Source organism: Mustelus asterias, chromosome 8, assembly GCF_964213995.1.
Source record: "Mustelus asterias chromosome 8, sMusAst1.hap1.1, whole genome shotgun sequence".
NCBI classification, from domain to species: domain Eukaryota; kingdom Metazoa; phylum Chordata; class Chondrichthyes; order Carcharhiniformes; family Triakidae; genus Mustelus; species Mustelus asterias.
This window is the reverse complement of record NC_135808.1, coordinates 132,903,680-132,921,927: the sequence shown is the minus strand read 5'-3', so window position 1 is coordinate 132,921,927 and position 18,248 is coordinate 132,903,680. Positions and strand designations below refer to the sequence as shown.

The window sequence follows — 18,248 nt, the reverse complement described above, 5'->3', positions numbered from 1 at the left end:
TGCTTTTCAGCTTCACTTTAGACATTCATGGGCTGGGTACTGAGGAATGGAGTTGAGGACATTCGAGTCAAAGACAGAGTCTTGATGAAGAAATTCTTCAAAATGCTCTTTCCAATGAGCGTTGACTGCCTCCGTGGCCTTGATGAGCATCCCTCCATACCTGGTAGGGTGGGCCTATGAATACTTGGGCCATAAGCGACCTTGAAAGTGGTCAAGAAACCTCATATGCACTGGCATCCATAGGTTGTTGAATCATCCACATTCTTTCTACCCACTATTTGTTCGTTATGTCATGGGTTTTACACTGTACTGCTGCCTTTAGCCTTCTGTAGAACTGCTGCTGTTTTCTTGCCATGGTAAAGTTTCCTGTCAATGAAAGCTTTATGCGTATGCTCGATTAGGTGCTGTATCTCTTTTTTGTCAAACCTGTCACAGTGTTTCCTGGTGGAGAGACCATTCTTCGCAGGTAGACTTTTAAGTAAATAAGAAACTATGGACAGCAGGGCCATCTGTTGGTCTCCTTCCCTCTCCCTGATTCTAAGCGTGGGTGCATTCTAATACAAACTTCAAGTGAATGTTAAGCAGCCTGATGGCTCAAACACCATCCCCCGCTGGCCTATTTTATGAGCTCTATCAAAGAGCTGCAGAAAACCTGGTTGTGGATTTTCAATCGGGCTTCAAATTGCTAAACCTGACTGGACATCTAACCATGATACGACACTGTAGTACATTGGAACAACTTCCTGATCTGCAGCCTTTGCAAACACCTAGATATACATCATCTTTTAAGTTTGGCTTTTGTAGTGCATTGAGACCTGGGCTGTATGTCAATGATACATACGAGCATTCTGTCAGCAATGCCTCAGCCGCACCTTCTGGATTCAGTGACAAGACCGAACAAATGCTGGAGGGTGAAAGCATTCAGGCAAAACTCCTGCAAAATCAACTCTGAAGGACTGGACAAGAGGAAGACACTCTGAAGCGCTCCTTAAAGAGCGGCAGCATTGAGCTTCATTACTGGGAAGAGTTTGCTCGCAACCATGCAGAATGGCGACAATTGTCCATCACGTTTCATTGCACTGAGCCATAACACCTCAATAATGAGGCAGAGCGGCGACAGAGAAGGAAAGAAGAGGTGGTAAATCCTGCACTCCAAATCTCACTACATGGGACATCCTGACCCATGTTACCAAAGATGTGTGGATCAAGAATCAATCTGTTCTGTAACATGAAGAAACAAGACAAAAAACTCAACCGGAGTAGATGTCATTTTCAAATTAAGAGACAGCCAATGTCTCTAATAAGCAGCACTTCCCTCTCTCCCCCCATAACTTTCCATTCAAGTCATGTTAAAGTCTCATTCAGAGGAAACATTCTTATTTTTAGCAGTTTCATTATCCCCCCCTTGATAATGACTTGCATTTTAGAATCCATGGTTCATCAGACAATCTCCACAGAGTGGCAGCAATGCTAGCTGTGAACACAGTATGATGACAGTATGAAGTCAGGACATAATTTACCAAATAGAAGACTTTTTCATTTTATTGGAAAATAAATACTTTTAAAATTCCACCCCCTCTCCCCCACACATTCTTTTCCTCGTGTAAGGAGATGGCGGCTTAGTGTCAACATTACTAGATCAATAATCCAGAGGCCCACTTTTGGGCAATTAGAATTGAAAGCACTCTGGCCTGCATGTGACTGCAGGCCCACAGCAATATAGAGTTATAGAAGTTTACAGCATGGAAATAGGCCCTTCAGCCCAACTTGTCCATGCCGCCTTTTTTTTTTAAAAACACCTAAGCTAATCACAATTGCCCACATTTGGCCCATATCCCTCTATACCCATCGTACCCATGTAACCTAAATGTATCTAAATGCTTTTTAAAAGATAAAATTGTACCCGCCTCCACTAGTACCTCTGGCAGCTTGTTCCAGACACTCACCACCCTCTGTGAAAAAATTGCCACTCTGGACACTTTTGTATCTCTCCCCTCTCACCTTAAACCTATGCCCTCTAGTTTTAGACTCCCTTACCTTTGGGAAAAGATATTGACTATCTAGCTGATCTGTGCCCCTCATTATTTTATAGACCTCTATAAGATCACCCCTCAGCCTCCTACATTCCAGAGAAAAAAGTCCTAGTCTATCCAGCCTCTCCTTATAACCCAATTCATCAAGTCCTGGTAGCATCCTAGTAAATCTTTTCTGCGCTCTTTCTAGTTTTATAATATCCTTTCTATAATAGGGTGACCAGAATTGCACACAGTATTCCAAGTGTGGCCTTACCAATGTCTTGTACAACTTCAACAAGACATTCCAACTCCTGTATTCAGTGTTCTGACCGATGAAACCAAGCATGCCGAATGCCTTCTTCACCACTCTGTCCAGCTGTGACTCCACTTTCAAGGAGCTATGAACGTGTACCCCTAGATCTCTTTGTTCTGTAACTCTCTCCAATACCCTATCATTAACTGAATATGGTTGATTCTCAACTGCCCTCTGAAATGGCCTAGCAAGCCACTCAGTTCAAGGGCAATTCTGGATAGACAACAAATGCTAGGCTTGTCAGTGACAACCAGATCTCATGGAAGAATAAAGAAAGATGGGTAAATGTCTGTGGCTCCGATGTCACTGCAAAAATAGAGTTGGAAGCACCCCCAAACATCAGAGAATAAAACTTTGTCTTTGTTCTCCAAACAGATCAGAGATGACACAAGTCTGGCAAGTGAGACAAAAAAAAGTCACTCTGGTTCAGTTGGTTGCATTTTAGCCCCTGACTCGCTATTGTTTCAAGTTCCATACCAGGACTTGAGCACATAAATCTGGGCACTGTCAGAAGGGCCATCTTTCAGATGGCATGTTAAATCAAAGCCCCTCCTGTCCTCTTAGATAGACAGAAAAGATTGCATGGCACTTATTTCAAATGGTCGATATTTATCCCTCACAATATCACAGGGACAACAGGCTATCAGGTCATATTATACCGTTGTTTATAGGAGTTTGCTTTGAACAAATTCACTGCCATGTTTCTTAAGTTACAATAGTGATAATACAGAATTTTCATAGTCGTAAAGTGTTTTGAGGCATCAGGTGATCATAAGCACCATAAATATGCAAGTCTTTCTTTCAAAGGTAATACATAATCTGAAAATAAAGGGTAGTATCAGATCCCAGATTGCAAAGTGGTAGGAGACACACCTTCTGGGCAACATGGCCGATTATTGTCCTGTAAATTCCTGTACAATATGGTTCTCCACCTTCATCACAAGTTATCAAGAAATGAAAATACATTGGGATTGAAAATCCTATTCTTAAAAAAATTCAGCTGTTCGAATGCCTTTTCCCACATAAAAGTACACAAAAACCTTAACAGGAACAAGCCTCCCGGACTACCTTGATCCACTACAGTTTGCCTACCGCCGCAACAGGTCCACAGCAGACAACATCTCCCTAACCCTGCACTCAATCCTGGAACACCTAGATAACAAGGACACCTATGTCAGACTCCTATTTATTGACTACACCTCAGCCTTCAACACCATTATTCCCATGAAATTCATCTCCAAACTCTGTGGCCTGGGCCTCGGTACCTCCCTCTGCGACTGGATCCTGAATTTCCTAACTCACAGACCACAATCAGGCACAATCACAATAGGCAACAACACTTTCTCAACAATCATCCTCAACACTGGTGCCCCACAAGGCTGTGTTCTCAGCCCCTTACTATACTAGTTATACACCTATGACTGTGTGGCCAAATTCCCCTCCAGTTCGATTTTCAAGTTTGCTGATGACACCACCGTAGTGGGTCAGATCTCAAACAATGACGAGACAGAGTACAGGAATGAGATAGAGAATCTGGTGAACTGGTGCGGCAACAATAATCTCTCCCTCAATGTCAACAAAACGAAGGAGATTGTCATCGACTTCAGGAAGCATAAAGGAGAACATGTCCCTGTCTACCTCAATGGGGATGAAGTAGAAAGGGTCGAGAGCTTCAAGTTTTTAGGTGTCCAGATCATCAACAACCTGTCCTGGTCCCCCCATGCCGACACTATAGTTAAGAATGCCCACCAACGCCTCTACTTTCTCAGAAGATGAAGGAAATCTGGCATGTCAGCTACGACTCTCACCAACTTTTACAGATGCACCATAGAAAGCATTCTTTCCAGTTGTATCACAGCTTGGTATGGCTCCTGCTCTGCCCAAGACTGCAAGGAACTACAAACGGCCGTGAATGTAGCCCAATCCATCGCGCAAACCAGCCTCCCATCCATTGACTCTGTCTACACTTCCCGCTACCTCGGCAAAGCAGCCAGCATAATTAAGGACCCCATGCACCCCAGACATTCTCTCTTCCACCTCCTTCCGTTGGGAAAAGGATACAAAAGTCTGAGGTCACATACCAACTGACTCAAGAACAGCTTCTTCCCTGCTGCTGTCAGACTTTTGAATGGACCTACCTCGCACTAAGTTGATCTTTCTCTACATTCTAGCTATGACTGTAACACCACATTCTGCACTCTCTCGTTTCCTTCTCTATGAATGGTATGCTCTGTCTGTATCGTGCACAAGAAACAATACTTTTCACTATGTTAATACATGTGACAATAATAAATCAAATCAACTTTGGTCTATTAATTTGGAAGTTTCTACAAACTTTGCAATTATTAGTCCACAGAGCCACTCTCCAAATTGTCATGACATAACATTAAATTCTGTAATTATAATCACATAATGTTGCATAACATCTGTTCCAAATCCTATACAACAATAAGCAATTGATGCCAGAAAAATGATGCTGCCACAGAACACAGTTAACCTCCCAGAACACATAGTTAGCATGTCTCAGTAGTTCATGGCCAACATTACAACTTCTGAACTGTAGTATTTCACTGGTTCCATTTCACAATTACTGTAACGTAAACAAATGGAGTACTCTCACATCCTCCCTTAATGGGAGTTTTATTATTCTTAAGCCCAAGTTAATGGCATTTCATCTAGAAATCTGAGCCATAGAATTTCTAATAACAGCCAATTCCGTACTTGGCAACTTGGTTACCAGGAATTTCAACTTGTGCTCAGTCATCAATATAAAACCCCTGGGATTCTATACTCTCTATTTGTGTTGAGGCAGAATATCAATATATTTTGCCTAGTTTACTAAGGTTTGCACTCCTACAATTCTACTGCTTCCACATATTCTGCCATCTAATTTTCTCCTTTACTGAAGCTGATGATTTATTCTTTAGGAGTGCCAATAGGGCTCCAGCACATTTTTTTATTTATTCGCTCCCTTGTGGGACATGAGCATCACTGGCTGGGCTAGCATTTATTTGCCCATTCCTAGTTGCCCTTGGAGGGCAGTTGAGAGTCAACCACATCGCTGTGACTCTGGAGTCACATGCAGACTGGAGACACGGCAGATTTCCTTCCCCAGAGGATATTAAGTAACCACATGGGTTTTTCTGGCAATCGACAATGGTTTTGTGGTCATCAGCAGATTCTTAATTCCAGATACTTTTTACTGAATACAAATTCCCCCATCTGCAAATCCGGGTCGCCAGAATATCTGAGTTTCTGGATTAATAATCTAGTGATAATACCACTGGGCCATCACCCAAATAGCCATTCAGCACACATGACCTCAGACAGGCAGTGCGTGTTTGCTATATAGACTACATAGGGCTTCATAGTCAAGTCCACTAATCCTACCTGATGTTAGATGGGAGTTATGAAAAATGATCAGGCGGAGGAAGCCTGGCTTATTTCAATCCCCAGGCTACTCCATCCCACAGCCACCAACTGCAGCACCCGCTGACCACTGACCTGACTGATCCCAATTTATTGAACAAAATCTGGAAATTGAACAATGGGTTTTATAGTCTGTATACGACTTAGTAACATCTGCTTTTACAAATGGGGCATTCAAGGAGCCCCAAATACTACTCAAATTATTTGTTGGGACCAAAATATAACATAATTGGGGAATCTTTCACCCAAATATTGTTTTGTTATATTCATGAGTACTATACTGTATTTCTGTTAGGTCAATAAAGATTATACCACATACTCTATTTTGATTCTTGTCTCTTGACAACTTAATGGTGTACAAAATGTATTTTCATAAAAGAAGATATAATGATTTAGCATACTTTAAGGTTCCTGGTATGCTTAAGGATAAAGTGAAATATTTAAAAACCACAAAACAGCATGACTGAAGCATAAATCCAATAGTCAATACATGCAGTAACTGAATATATGCAGGTCTGATGAAAGGTCATCAACGTGAAAGATTAACTCTTTCCTTCTCCAGAGATGCTGCCAGACCTGTCGAGTGTTTCTAGTGTTTTGTGTTTTCGTGCTTCTGAATGTGAAATTTTAATGAACACAATGACTAGCTTATTGGTACATAGGCTTTTAGTGCCTTTATTATTAAAATATTAATGGAATTCCCTTTCCAAACCTCTCCACTTTTTTATTGTAAGATGCACCTCAAAATCTAGCTGTTGAGCCAAGTTTTTGGTCACCTACCCCAAGAGCTCCTTGAGAGATTTGGTGTCAAATGCTGCTTTAAGCCACTCTAAAGAAGTGCCTTTGGATGTTTTATGTTGAAGGCATATTAATGAATACAAGTTGTTGCAGTTGAAAACACTATTTTGCTAACATTAATATTTCACATCCTTCTAGCAGGGCAGTCTTCAATTCCTGAGTCCATTTTAATGGCATTTCACTCAGAAATTGCAATCATAGATTAATTCTAGAAAGCCAATTTTGCATTTGTAATTCAGTTAGCATGAATTCAAACCGCTGTACACTGTAACCATTAAAACCCACATGGGGGTTAGTTTCTCCTGCATTGTTAATAGTGCTTTATCATGACTTTCAAACCTTGCTTAAATATACCACTTCACTTGAAAACAATTAAATGTCCCAAAGTACTTTCCTGAGTTGAAAGTGACAATGGGAAGAGAGAGAGATTGGGAACACGAGAAGAGTCTTCGCCAAAGCAGTAGCTTTCGAGTAGATCTTTGAAAGCCAATGAGATATCAAGATGGAACAATTAAGTGTTAAACATGATTTGGGTCCTCAATGAAGCACTTAAATGATGAAATTTATATGTACTTCAGTGGCTGTAATGTAGAAATGGTGTATCGGTTTGTAATTTAAATATAGTTTTATTTCGACTTTACCCTACTTTTACTATCACACCCACCACTTCCCTGTTATCTGCTGAATTTGTTACATGATTGGTACATGTTTGCTTGTTTTTAAACTGACTTCTTAATCTATACATGAAATTTAATTTACACTGGAATTCAGCCTTCAAGGTGCAAACGTGTTTCTTGAATAAAATATAATTGGTAAATATTATGTGAATAAATTAATGAAGCAAGTTTTCCCAAGCACACTAAGAACATAACAGGAGGAGGCAGAGAACTGGCTCCTTGAGGATCATGTCTGATCTGATTATGACCTTAAACGTCCATAACCCTTGACTGCCTTGTCAATGAAGTCTGGTTAACTCAGCTTTGAACATAATCAATGACCCAGCGTCCACTGCTCACTGAGGAACAGAATTCCAACGATTAACGACCCTCATACAAAAAATTCCTCTTCATCACAGTCTTAAATGGGAGACCCCTTATTTTGAAACTATGCCTCCTAGTTATAGCTTCCTCACATCTTTTCAGCATCTACCCAGTCAACCCTCTTCAGAATCTTATAAGTTAGGTACGTAGGCCGCTCAAAGACTGGCAGATCATTTCAACAGCATTTCCCAGCCGCTGCTCGAAATGGGCAAGGTACAGACTGCACCCAACCAATTCATGCTTACAAAACCCAAAACAGTGTCTAATATTAGATGTGTGTGTGTGTTTGGACAGCATTTGCTAATAATCCTTAGTGTGCTACGAATTACACTGACAACCAATTTAAGATCGTCAGTTGGACTCTGAGTGCAGTGCATGCATTTGTACTGGAAGATATATAAATTAATACACAAATCCCTGTTCTTTGCAGACAGAAAGAACAGGTACACACATTGCACCCGTTTCAGCTAAACAAAATAAGTGACAGCCATTCACTGATTCATTCTCCAGGGCAATACTTTGACCAATCAAGGATCAAATTTCAAACAATGTCTGGCAATTATCAGTCATCGTCACCTGGTGCATTCACCATGGCAACGCCTCTAACAATCAGTCTACTTGCCAAACAAACTCTCTTATATGGTATAAATTGTTGTTTTCACCTTATACCAGGCAGTTTTGCAAAATATCCTGATGAATGCAAAACAAAAAGCTTTGGCATGGATCGTTTTTCAATCCTTAAATGTTTCAATAAGATCACACCTCATTCTTCTAAATTGCAATGAGTAGAAGCCCAATCTGTTCAATCATTCCTTCAACCTATGAAGTCAATCTAGCAAATCTTCTCTGAACTGCTCCAAAGTAAGTATACCCTTCCTTAAGGAGACTAAAACTGTATGAACTTACCATAGTAAGAAGTCTCACAACACCAGGTTAAAGTCCAACAGGTTTATTTGGCAGCATAGCTTTCGGAGCCTCAAGCTCCTTCATCAGGTGAAGTCTTACCTGATGAAGGAGCTTGAGGCTCCGAACGCTAGTGCTGCCAAATAAACCTGTTGGACTTTAACCTGGTGTTGTGAGACTTCTTACTGTGCTTACCCCAGTCCAACGCCGGCATCTCCAAATCATGACCTTACCATTGCCATGGACAGCTGTAGCAAGACTTTCCTACTCTTATAATCCATTGCCTTTGCAATGAAGGCCAGTAAAGGCAGTAATCTGTTTCTATCACTGTTTGGTCAGAGAGAGAGGTGAGACCAGGATATCAAAAAATTGCATTATTGATATGCCAGGAAAAAAAGTTAAGCATGTGCAACACTGACCTTTAATCTGAGCTCCTTGGTTCAAATGAGACCCAGACTGATATGAAATTCCTTTCTCCTATCGCCTCACACCATGAACTCTAACAGCACTCATGAACCTTTTAAGTGCCAATTCAATGTTAAGCCTACAGGGCAATCTCCCTATTGCTGCCTCCTTGTTTACACATGACATTTCCAGCAGTCAAAAGCCGAGACACCAAAATCCCGTGTCTGAAACAGCCAAAATGTGATGTGATAAACCCTTTCATTTAATTTCCTTGCTTTAAACTGGGTCCAAGCACCTCAAATTACTATCTATACAAATATGCTGATCTGGAAATAGAATTTTATCAAGATTAAATTAAAAATATACAATTGAACAAGTTGGGCCTTTATCCACTGCAGTATAGAAGGAGAGGTGACCTTATTGAAACATGCAAAATCCTGAGGCGACTCAACAGGGTGGATACTGAGAGGATGTTTCCTCTTGCGGAAGAAAATGTAAAAATAAGAGGTCTCCCTTCCAAAACTGAGTTGAGCAGAATTTTTTCCTCAACAGTCAGTGGAATTCTCTTCCCCAGAAAGCAGTGAAGCCTGGGTCATTGAATGCAGTCAAGGTTGAGTTAGACAGATGTTGATTGACAAGGGAGTCAAGGGTTATGAGGGTGCAGCCACGATCAGATCAGCCATGATCTTATCAAATGGCAGTGCAGGCTCGAAGCGTCAAATGACCCATTCAGAACCATACAGTACAGAATAGACTGGTCAGCCCATCGAGTCTGCACTAAAACCAAACTAAATCTACACTAATCCCACTTTCCAGAACTTGGCCCTGTTGAATATTATGATATTTCAAGTACTCATCCATATACTTTTTAAAAGGTTGAGGTTTCCTGCCTTTACCACCCTCCCAGGTAGTGCATTCCAGAGTCCGACCACCCTCTGGGCAGAAAATATTTTCCTCAAATCCCCTCGGAACCTCCTGCCCTTCTTCTTAAGATTATGCCCTCTCGTTTCTGACCCTTCTATCAAGGGGAACAACTGCTTCCTACCCATACCCCTCATAATCTTATATTATCTCAATCAGGTCCCCCCTCCAGCCTTCTCTGCTCCAAAGAAAACAATGATGTGGAGATGCCGGCGTTGGACTGGGGTGAACACAGTAAGAGTTTTAACAACACCAGGTTAAAGTCCAACAGGTTTATTTGGTAGCAAATACCATAAGCTTTCGGAGCACTGCTCCTTCGTCAGATGGCATGGAAATGTGCTCTCAAACAGTGCACAGAGACACAAAATCAAGTTACAGAATACTGATTAGAATGCGAATCCCTACAACCAGCCAGGTCTTAAAGATACAGACAATGTGGGTGGAGGGAGCATTAAGCACAGCTTAAAGAGATGTGTATTGTCTCCAGACAGGACAGCCTGCAAGTCCAAGAAAACAACCCAAACCTATCCAGCTCCTCTTCATAGCTCAAATGCTTCATTCCCTGCAACATCCTGGTGAATCTCCTCTGCACCCTCTCAAGTGCAATCACACCCTTCTCAAAGTGGGACAACCAGAACTGCACACAATATTCCAGCTGTGGCTTAACCAAAGTTTTGTACAGCTCCAACATAAACACTACAAAATACTCCTGCTCACAAGTTCTACCTTCTTATGAAATGGAAGGAGGTTTGAGGTTAAAAATAGTCTTCAGGTCAATTCAGTCCCCTCTTCTAAATTTGATTGTTTTCTTCTGGCTGATGCATCAAGTCTTTCTGCCAATTGTTTTTTTTAAACTAGAGTCATTAGGTGGTGCTATTAAAGGAGAACAATAAATAGACAATAAGGCAGATGAAGCAACTCCATGCCCACAAACTGGCCCCTCAAACTAGAGGTTCCTCCAGTTGGGTAACAGAGGCAAAAATGCATCAATAGACAATGGGCACAGAGAAAGACTGAGTTTGGAAAATGCTCAAGTCGGGAGACCCGATGACATAAATGTGTGAAAGCCTAACTCATCCTGGTTGGTCTTCAGAAGCAACTCAATCATTTACATACCAGTAAATGGCACAACATAAAAGATGACATTCCAGTATGTTCATCTGACAACTAAGCCCCATTAGCTGCACCAATTAGAATGCCATAAGTCACATTTGACATTGTTGTCTGCACCTGTTAACAGCTATGGGTTATAAACTAGAGCTCCGAAAGCTTGTGTGGCTTTTGCTACCAAATAAACCTGTTGGACTTTAACCTGGTGTTGTTAAACTTCTTACTGTTATAAACTAGATGCAGAGTTGTGCTATTGAACAGCTAAGATGCTATGTGGGGCTAGGACAGAGCATGGCACTAGTTAGTTGTGGTGTCAGGTTTACCACACACTGCTTGCTTCCAGTGATGCTGCAAGATAAACATTTGAGGTTGGCAATTCTCTTTCTAGTCCTCTTACAGAGTACCACCTCAAACTCAATAATCAGATAATCTACTGGGATACACAGTCATTTGCCCACCAAGTCATAACCTCCTTACTAAGTCATAACCTCCTTACTAAGTCATAACCTCCTTACTAACATCTTAATTGCTTACCATTTTCCAGCATGACAAAAACTGTTTATGGATGGAAAAGTCTTTCAAAGGATTTAAGATTTCTCTCACTGTCTGCTATAGGGGATGATCCCTATTACTCCCATTTACAACTCCTCCAGACCAATGGTTTCCAAACTTTTTTCAGACGACCCACTTTAAGCAAATGATTCACCCAATGACCCAATAAACTTGCAGACTGTTGACTGGAGGTCTTGGCACTCTGTACATAGCTAGTGTTAGTGCTGCTCTGCCCTTTGGCACCAATTGCAGGTACAGAGCATCCTGACCTGTTTATTGCCTCTTGTGGGTCATACTGCATAGTGAATATGTATTTCATTTACCCAGAGAAAAATGGTACGGGTTTTGACAAAAATCAATTTTGGCGACCCATTTTTAACATCCCACAACCCAACAGAGGGTCATGACCTCACTGAAAGCCAATGCTCTGAATCCATTTTTTGTGTCTTTACTTGTTCCATAACTATCTTCTTTTGGTTATTTTGCCATCATATCTTTTCTGGCACTCATTTATTCTCCCCCCACCCCACTTTCCCTGCCTCTTGCTGAAAGTCTAACTTTTCCAGTTTTGTCAAAAGGCCTTGACTTAAAACATTAATTCTGCATCTTTATCCACAGATGCTGTCTGACTTGGTGAGTATTTAACATTTTTTTCTGATTTCCGGCAGAGTATTTTGCTTTTGATCTATTTAGCACTTGAGCATTCTACGTTTCCAGTAACAAGGGTATATTTTTGATAGATGAGCCGTTCTCATTAAATGAATGGGAATGTACAAGGTGATGGATTTGCTATCAAAAAGTTGCATCCAATTGATCTGTGCTGTCCTCCGAAAAAGGCCTTACTCACCTCCTAGTGGTGAGTCACAGCAGAAGTTAAACAAATATATGAAACTACTCTCCACTGGCAAATCTCTCACTCTGAAAGATGGTGCATAAAGGAGAATATAAAAAAGGATTTTAAAGTAGGAAACAACTTAGCTTGGTGCTCAAGTGTAAAGTTCACATACTTTGGAAGATTACTCACAATCCTTGGTAATGAAATGCAACTGGGTATACCATCTACATGAATTACACCTGGGATGAAATAATGTACTAACTTAGAAAGATTACAGGGGATAGTGTTTGAAAGAATCTTCAGAGCAACTTATCGGATCACTCGATTTGCAAATCTGAAGATTCTCATTAACTTCTGTTATTCCCATAGCCTTCAATGAATAGTATCCTTAGAAAGTCTTGGATCACACATGGAACTGAGCAGAGATATGGCACATGGATTTTGATCTTCAGTGCAAGGTAATACACATTGGAAGAGCTAACAGCAAACATGCGTGTTAATATGAAAACACTTATTTTAAGATTTAGAGGATAAAAAGAATTGGGGAGCAATTAATCAGGTCTTGAAAGCACCTGGTGCTTTCTACCTGTAAAAAAGCAGTGTTTAAGGTAAACAGCACCAGCAGTATCTTCCTGAGATGAGGATTACCAGACTGTATATACATGGCGCAGAGGCTAATGACAAGACCAATTCTAAAGAATGCTTTGTGACTTTGGGCACTATTTCAAAAGAGATACCACTTTATTAGAAAGCGTGCTGCAGAGGTGATTCCAGGCTAACGGTGTCATGTTATGAAGAAGGATTCAAGCAACTAAACTTTCTTTTCCATTGAAGAAAATGGAGGGAAACCATGACATGAAAGCAATCAATAAGGTTTACGTGAAGTAAAACATGGCCGATGCGCCAAAGTCTACAGGACAAGTACAAACTTCAAAAGACTCGAACAAGATCAAAAATTCAAAACAAGAAATACTGAGGATAGTGGACAAAGATTGTTAAATGGCTCTTTTCAGCCAGTTTAACAATCGAAAAAGGGCACAGATTAAAGTGCAGAATTGCAGGTTACTACTTGATTTTTCTCAAACTTGGAATAATCGTACGCAGGTGGATTGATTAGCACTTTTCTTTTTAACTTCTGATTTCAATCTCCAGGAATCTTCCTGCGAGTGTTCCTGGCTGCTACAACTTCCAGAAATTGATTAGACGTGTAAATGGGGTTTCTGCCAAAATTACAGCGACCAATCAGGAAAACGTCAAAGGAAATTCCCACCGTATGTTCCTACAATTAAAAATTACCAATGAGTTCAGTTTAGATGAATGCACCGACCCTGCAGTATTATGGCACTTTGTGTCACCCAGGACTAACATATCTATCATTCATTTAGCCATGCTAAGATTAGTTTTGATCTATATCGCTCTTTAAACCCATACATGCATGTACCAAATTGTGATTCAATATATAAATGCAAGTTCATAGAATCCTACAGTGCAGAAGGAGGCCATTCAGCCCATCGAGTGTGCATCGAACACAATCCCACCCAGACCCGATCTCTGGCTAGTCCCCCTGATACTAAGAGGCAATTTAGTGTGGCCAATCAACCTAACCCGCACATCTTTGGACTGTGGGAGGAAACCGGAGCACCCGGAGGAAACCCACACAGACACGGGGAGAATGTGCAAACTCCACACAGACAGTGACTCAAGCCGGGAATTGATCCCGGGTCCCTGGCACCGTGAGGCAGCAATGCTAACCACTGTGCCACCGTGCCGTCCGTTAGGTAGAGTACCAGATCGCTGAAGTGATAAACAGGAATTGCATCTCTCTTCCCCATGCCCCACCTAATGTTCAATGCAAACTTGCTGCCTTCAATGTATTAGTTCTGTAAGAGTGCAGTGTCCAGCGGCAGTAGTTTTATTTTGCTTTCACTGCATTGTTCGTCACACCAACAGAAATTGAAATGACCACCAACAGCCAGCATGCACCATGTGTTGGCTGCATGATAATATCCTCAGAAACAGATCAATGGCTAAGCCAGAATTACTGCAAGTTTAACTGTGCTATTTTCAGTCAGCCATCATAAGTCAGGCAGTAAATACCCGGCAAAATAATACTCGCTTAAAAATAAATTTAAAAGCAAACATTCTCTCAAAAGGCTGTTAATGTATAAATATCACTGAAATTCAAACTAGTTGTCATTTTTAATAATTTAACAGGAGGGCATGAATTACAATTGGGACTTTTTTTGATAACTCATGAAACATCCCAAATTCAGAATTTTGCAGAAATGCCACAAAGCGTATTCGGTAATTAATCAATAAACAAAGCTGACACACAAAGTTCACTGAACCTCCGATCTCAACAATAAAATGAGTTACTGCGCAACATTTCAAAGATCACAGCCATTCACCAAAATACCAAGACCAATGTTGCAAAACCATATTCTGAAAATAGGTCACCGCTTTTCACAGCAAAGCTTTTGCCTCTGGAATCAGATTACTCCACAGATAACATGTAGCAAAAGGAAACTCTGAAAATGTTGTATCACAATCGCTCTAAAAATGGTACATGAAACATTTTATTGTTCAAGACAAATATCGTGCCCAGGTTAGGGGGATTGGCCGTAGTAAATGCACGGGGTTACAGGGAAACAGCAGAGTGGAGGGCCTGGGTGAGATGCTCTTTCAGTGAGTTGGTGCAGACTTGATGGGCTCAATGGCCTCTTTATGCACTGTCGGGATTCTACGGTTCTATTCTACGGTATAGCCCCTTTATTGCATGAAAACATACTACATAACCAGAGCAGTCGAATACCCCATTAGAGGCAACAATCAAAGTTATGAATTGCCAGTCAGAACAAAAAGTTTCAGGTAAAAGCATTGTTCACAAGACCACACTTTGTACATGGCTATTACCACCTCAAACAATTTGTGCACTTTGCAAATGACTGCCGACTTCCGAGCTGTCTGCAGAAGTTGACAAAAATAGATTAACAGCAGCAAGCTAACTGACTTGTACAATTAAGCAATACAAGTACAATGAGCACAAAAATGTTACTGTGGATTTGTAAAAGGTATATAGCAACAATTAATAACTTGGGACAGGCTTTTAAAATTATACCTGCACAACAACTAGGTGGGGAGGGGAAAGAGAGGGAGCGAGAGAGGTGACAAACTGCAGTACTTGTGCATCTTAAAAAGAGCATTTTTTGCCACCGAGTAAGGTGGGGGTTACGGTTAGGAAAGGATGCCAGTTCACAAGAACAATGCTAAGCAAAAACTCAACCTTAGAAAACACCCCAACTAGTTTCTTCAAACAAGAAAACAAAAAGCAGTTTCCACAACCTGGGGGCATATTAAAAAAAGGGACATACTAGAGGAGACACAGTAATGAGGAGACACAGTAAAGAGTAAAGAGGAGACACAGCAAAGAGACATATTACAGAAGTCCAGGGAGGTACAGATGGTGGGAACCAATAGCTGTTGGTACTGTTAGTTTTGGGTCAGACATACACATGTTTATATGTTGAGCATTGTGTGCACTGGGGCACTAGGCCCAGATTGAATGAATGAGCCTGAGGCCGCCCAGCCAGCCTCCCCCCCCCCCCTTGCCTCTCCCCCATTGCACACTCACCGCTCTCGATCTCGTTGCCTTTTTTGGCTGTCGCAGCGTTTCCCATCCTTCGGAAGACACTGAGGAGACTCAGTAGTTGAAGCTTTGTCCTGTGCTGGCTGTGGCCTGGGTATTGAGCTGCTCTCTGGCCCCCCTCCTCCTCCTCCTCCCCCTCCCCCTTTCCTCCCTCCCTCCCTCCCTCTCTCCTCAGGAAGAGTCACAAACACACACACTCTCTCCGGGAGGAGGCGCCGCTCGGGCTGACACACACACAGCGGGATTTTACTCTCGGATTACGATCAGCCCCCTCTCGGCATGTATGGGCTGTTGTTGCTGTAGTCCCTCCGCCTGCACCGTCTCCTCTCTCTCTCTCTCGCTCGGTCTCTCCGGCGGCGGCAACGTCCACTTCAGCAGCCCGCAACCCAACTTGATGCCGGAAATGACGAACAAACCAGCGCGCATACACTCTTGCTAGCTTTTTCCTCCTCACCGCTCTCCGTGCGTGCGTGCGTGCCCGACGGCGTGACATCAGGGAAGCGGCGCTGCAATGACGTCATATGGAGCGAGAGAGAACGGGCTGCGGAATGTGCGTGCTTGACGTCATAACGTCAGAGGAGAGAGAGAGAGAGGGACCACCGCGGAGCATTGGGCCCGACGTCATGACGTCTTGAGGGAGAGAGGAGAGTGCGTCTCCGAGCTGTATTAGCGCTCTGAAGTTACTGTGGGGGAGGGGCGGGGCGGGGCGGGGGAGGGGGCGGGGCCGTCCCTGAGTGGGAGAGGGGGCGGGGCGGTCCCTGGGCAGTGGGGGAGGGAACGGCGGTTGACCGGCAACCCCGTGACCGTAGGCGTGCGCTCGGGAAAAGGGGCGGAGACTTATGGCCGCCCAGCAGCGGGTTAGGTTGCGCCATTCACTGCACCGTGCCACCAAACTTGCTTCCCTCTCCAAACAAACCTCATTATTTATAGTGAAAGGAAAGGTCACTGTGGATGTGAGCAGGTCCAATGGTTTGCAGCGGGGTGGTATTATCTGAGGGGAGGCTGCTGGAGGCTTTTATCTAAGGGGTGTTTATTGATTTTGGCGGGGTTGTTGTTGTTTTGGGCCGGGCCGGTGTGAAGTGAATCTGGAACTATTTTGTACGGCGGCGTAGGGAGATGCGGGCTGGGAGCCGCATCACTGTGTTGTTTCCACGTTAACGGGCGGCGCCGGCACTACTTTGGACGCTTCACCGCCCCAGCTGGTGTCGTGGAGCGGCTTCCGGTCTCCCAGCCTGGTGGTGGGCCCCACCAGTTACTGTTAAAGCTGATCCAGATAGCACCCTGCCTCTTACACACTCCAGCATCTATAGGCTTATTTTACTGCTTATTTTTTAAATGGTGCCTCTACACACAACTAACCTCAGGCATACAGTAGTCATAGCACAGAAAGAAGCCATTTGTCCCATCAAACTGGTGCAGGTTCTCTGTAAATCTCTCCCCTTCAGGTGTTTACCAGTTCGATTTTCAAATCCACGATCCAATCTGCCTACGCCACACTACCCAATAGTCCAGGGTGGCACAGTGGTTAGCACTGCTGCCTCACAGTGCCAGAGACCCGAGTTCAATTCCTGGCTCGGGTCACTGTGGAGTTTGCACGTTCCCCCAGTGTCTGCGTGGGTTTCCTCCGGGTGCTCCAGTTTCCTCCCACAGTCCAAAGATGTGCGGGTTAGGTTGTTTGGCCATGCTAAAATTGCCCTTAGTGTCAGGGAGACGAGCTAGGTAAAGGCATGGGGTTGTGGGGATAGGGCCTGGGTGGGATTGTGGTCGGTGTGGACTCGATGGGCCGAATGGCCTCCTTCTGCACGACAGGATTCTACAGCTCTATTCCAGATCCTAACCATTCACTGTATGGAAAGGGTTTTCCTTGTGTCGTCTCTTGTGATTTTAACCACTCCATGTTGGCACTCCATGTCTTCAGTTGCCTGGGCTCCAAGCTCTGGAATTCCCTACCTATACCTCTCTGCCTCTCTATCTCGCTTTCTGCCTTTAAGACATTCCTTAGAACTATTTCTTTAACCAAACCTCTGGTCATCTGACCTAATGTGTCTTGACATCATTTTGTTTTATTAGTACCTTGGGGCATTTTATTACATTAAAGATGCTCTGTAAATATAATCAGTTATTTTGTCAATCACCTTGAATTAGTATCCCCATGGTTCTCAATCCTTTCGATCAATGGGAACAGTTTCCATCCTGTCTAGATCCTCATGATTTTGAATTTCTGTTTTAAATCACTTCTCAACCAACTCCAGAAAGACGGACTCGAACTGAAATGGGCTGA

The 18,248-nt window shown here is 42.7% G+C and overlaps 1 protein-coding gene across 1 annotated transcript in view; it reads right to left on the bottom strand.

Annotated features, from left to right (window-relative positions):
• LOC144497559 (cAMP-dependent protein kinase catalytic subunit beta) overlaps positions 1-16,359 on the bottom strand; it is a 138,418-nt gene extending 122,059 nt beyond the window's left edge. The window contains exon 1 of the mRNA XM_078218985.1: positions 15,953-16,359. Within this exon, the coding sequence (XP_078075111.1) occupies positions 15,953-15,998 (46 nt within the window). The 5' untranslated portion in view covers positions 15,999-16,359. The remainder of the gene's footprint in view (positions 1-15,952) is intronic.
• Between the last annotated feature and the right edge of the window lie 1,889 nt (positions 16,360-18,248).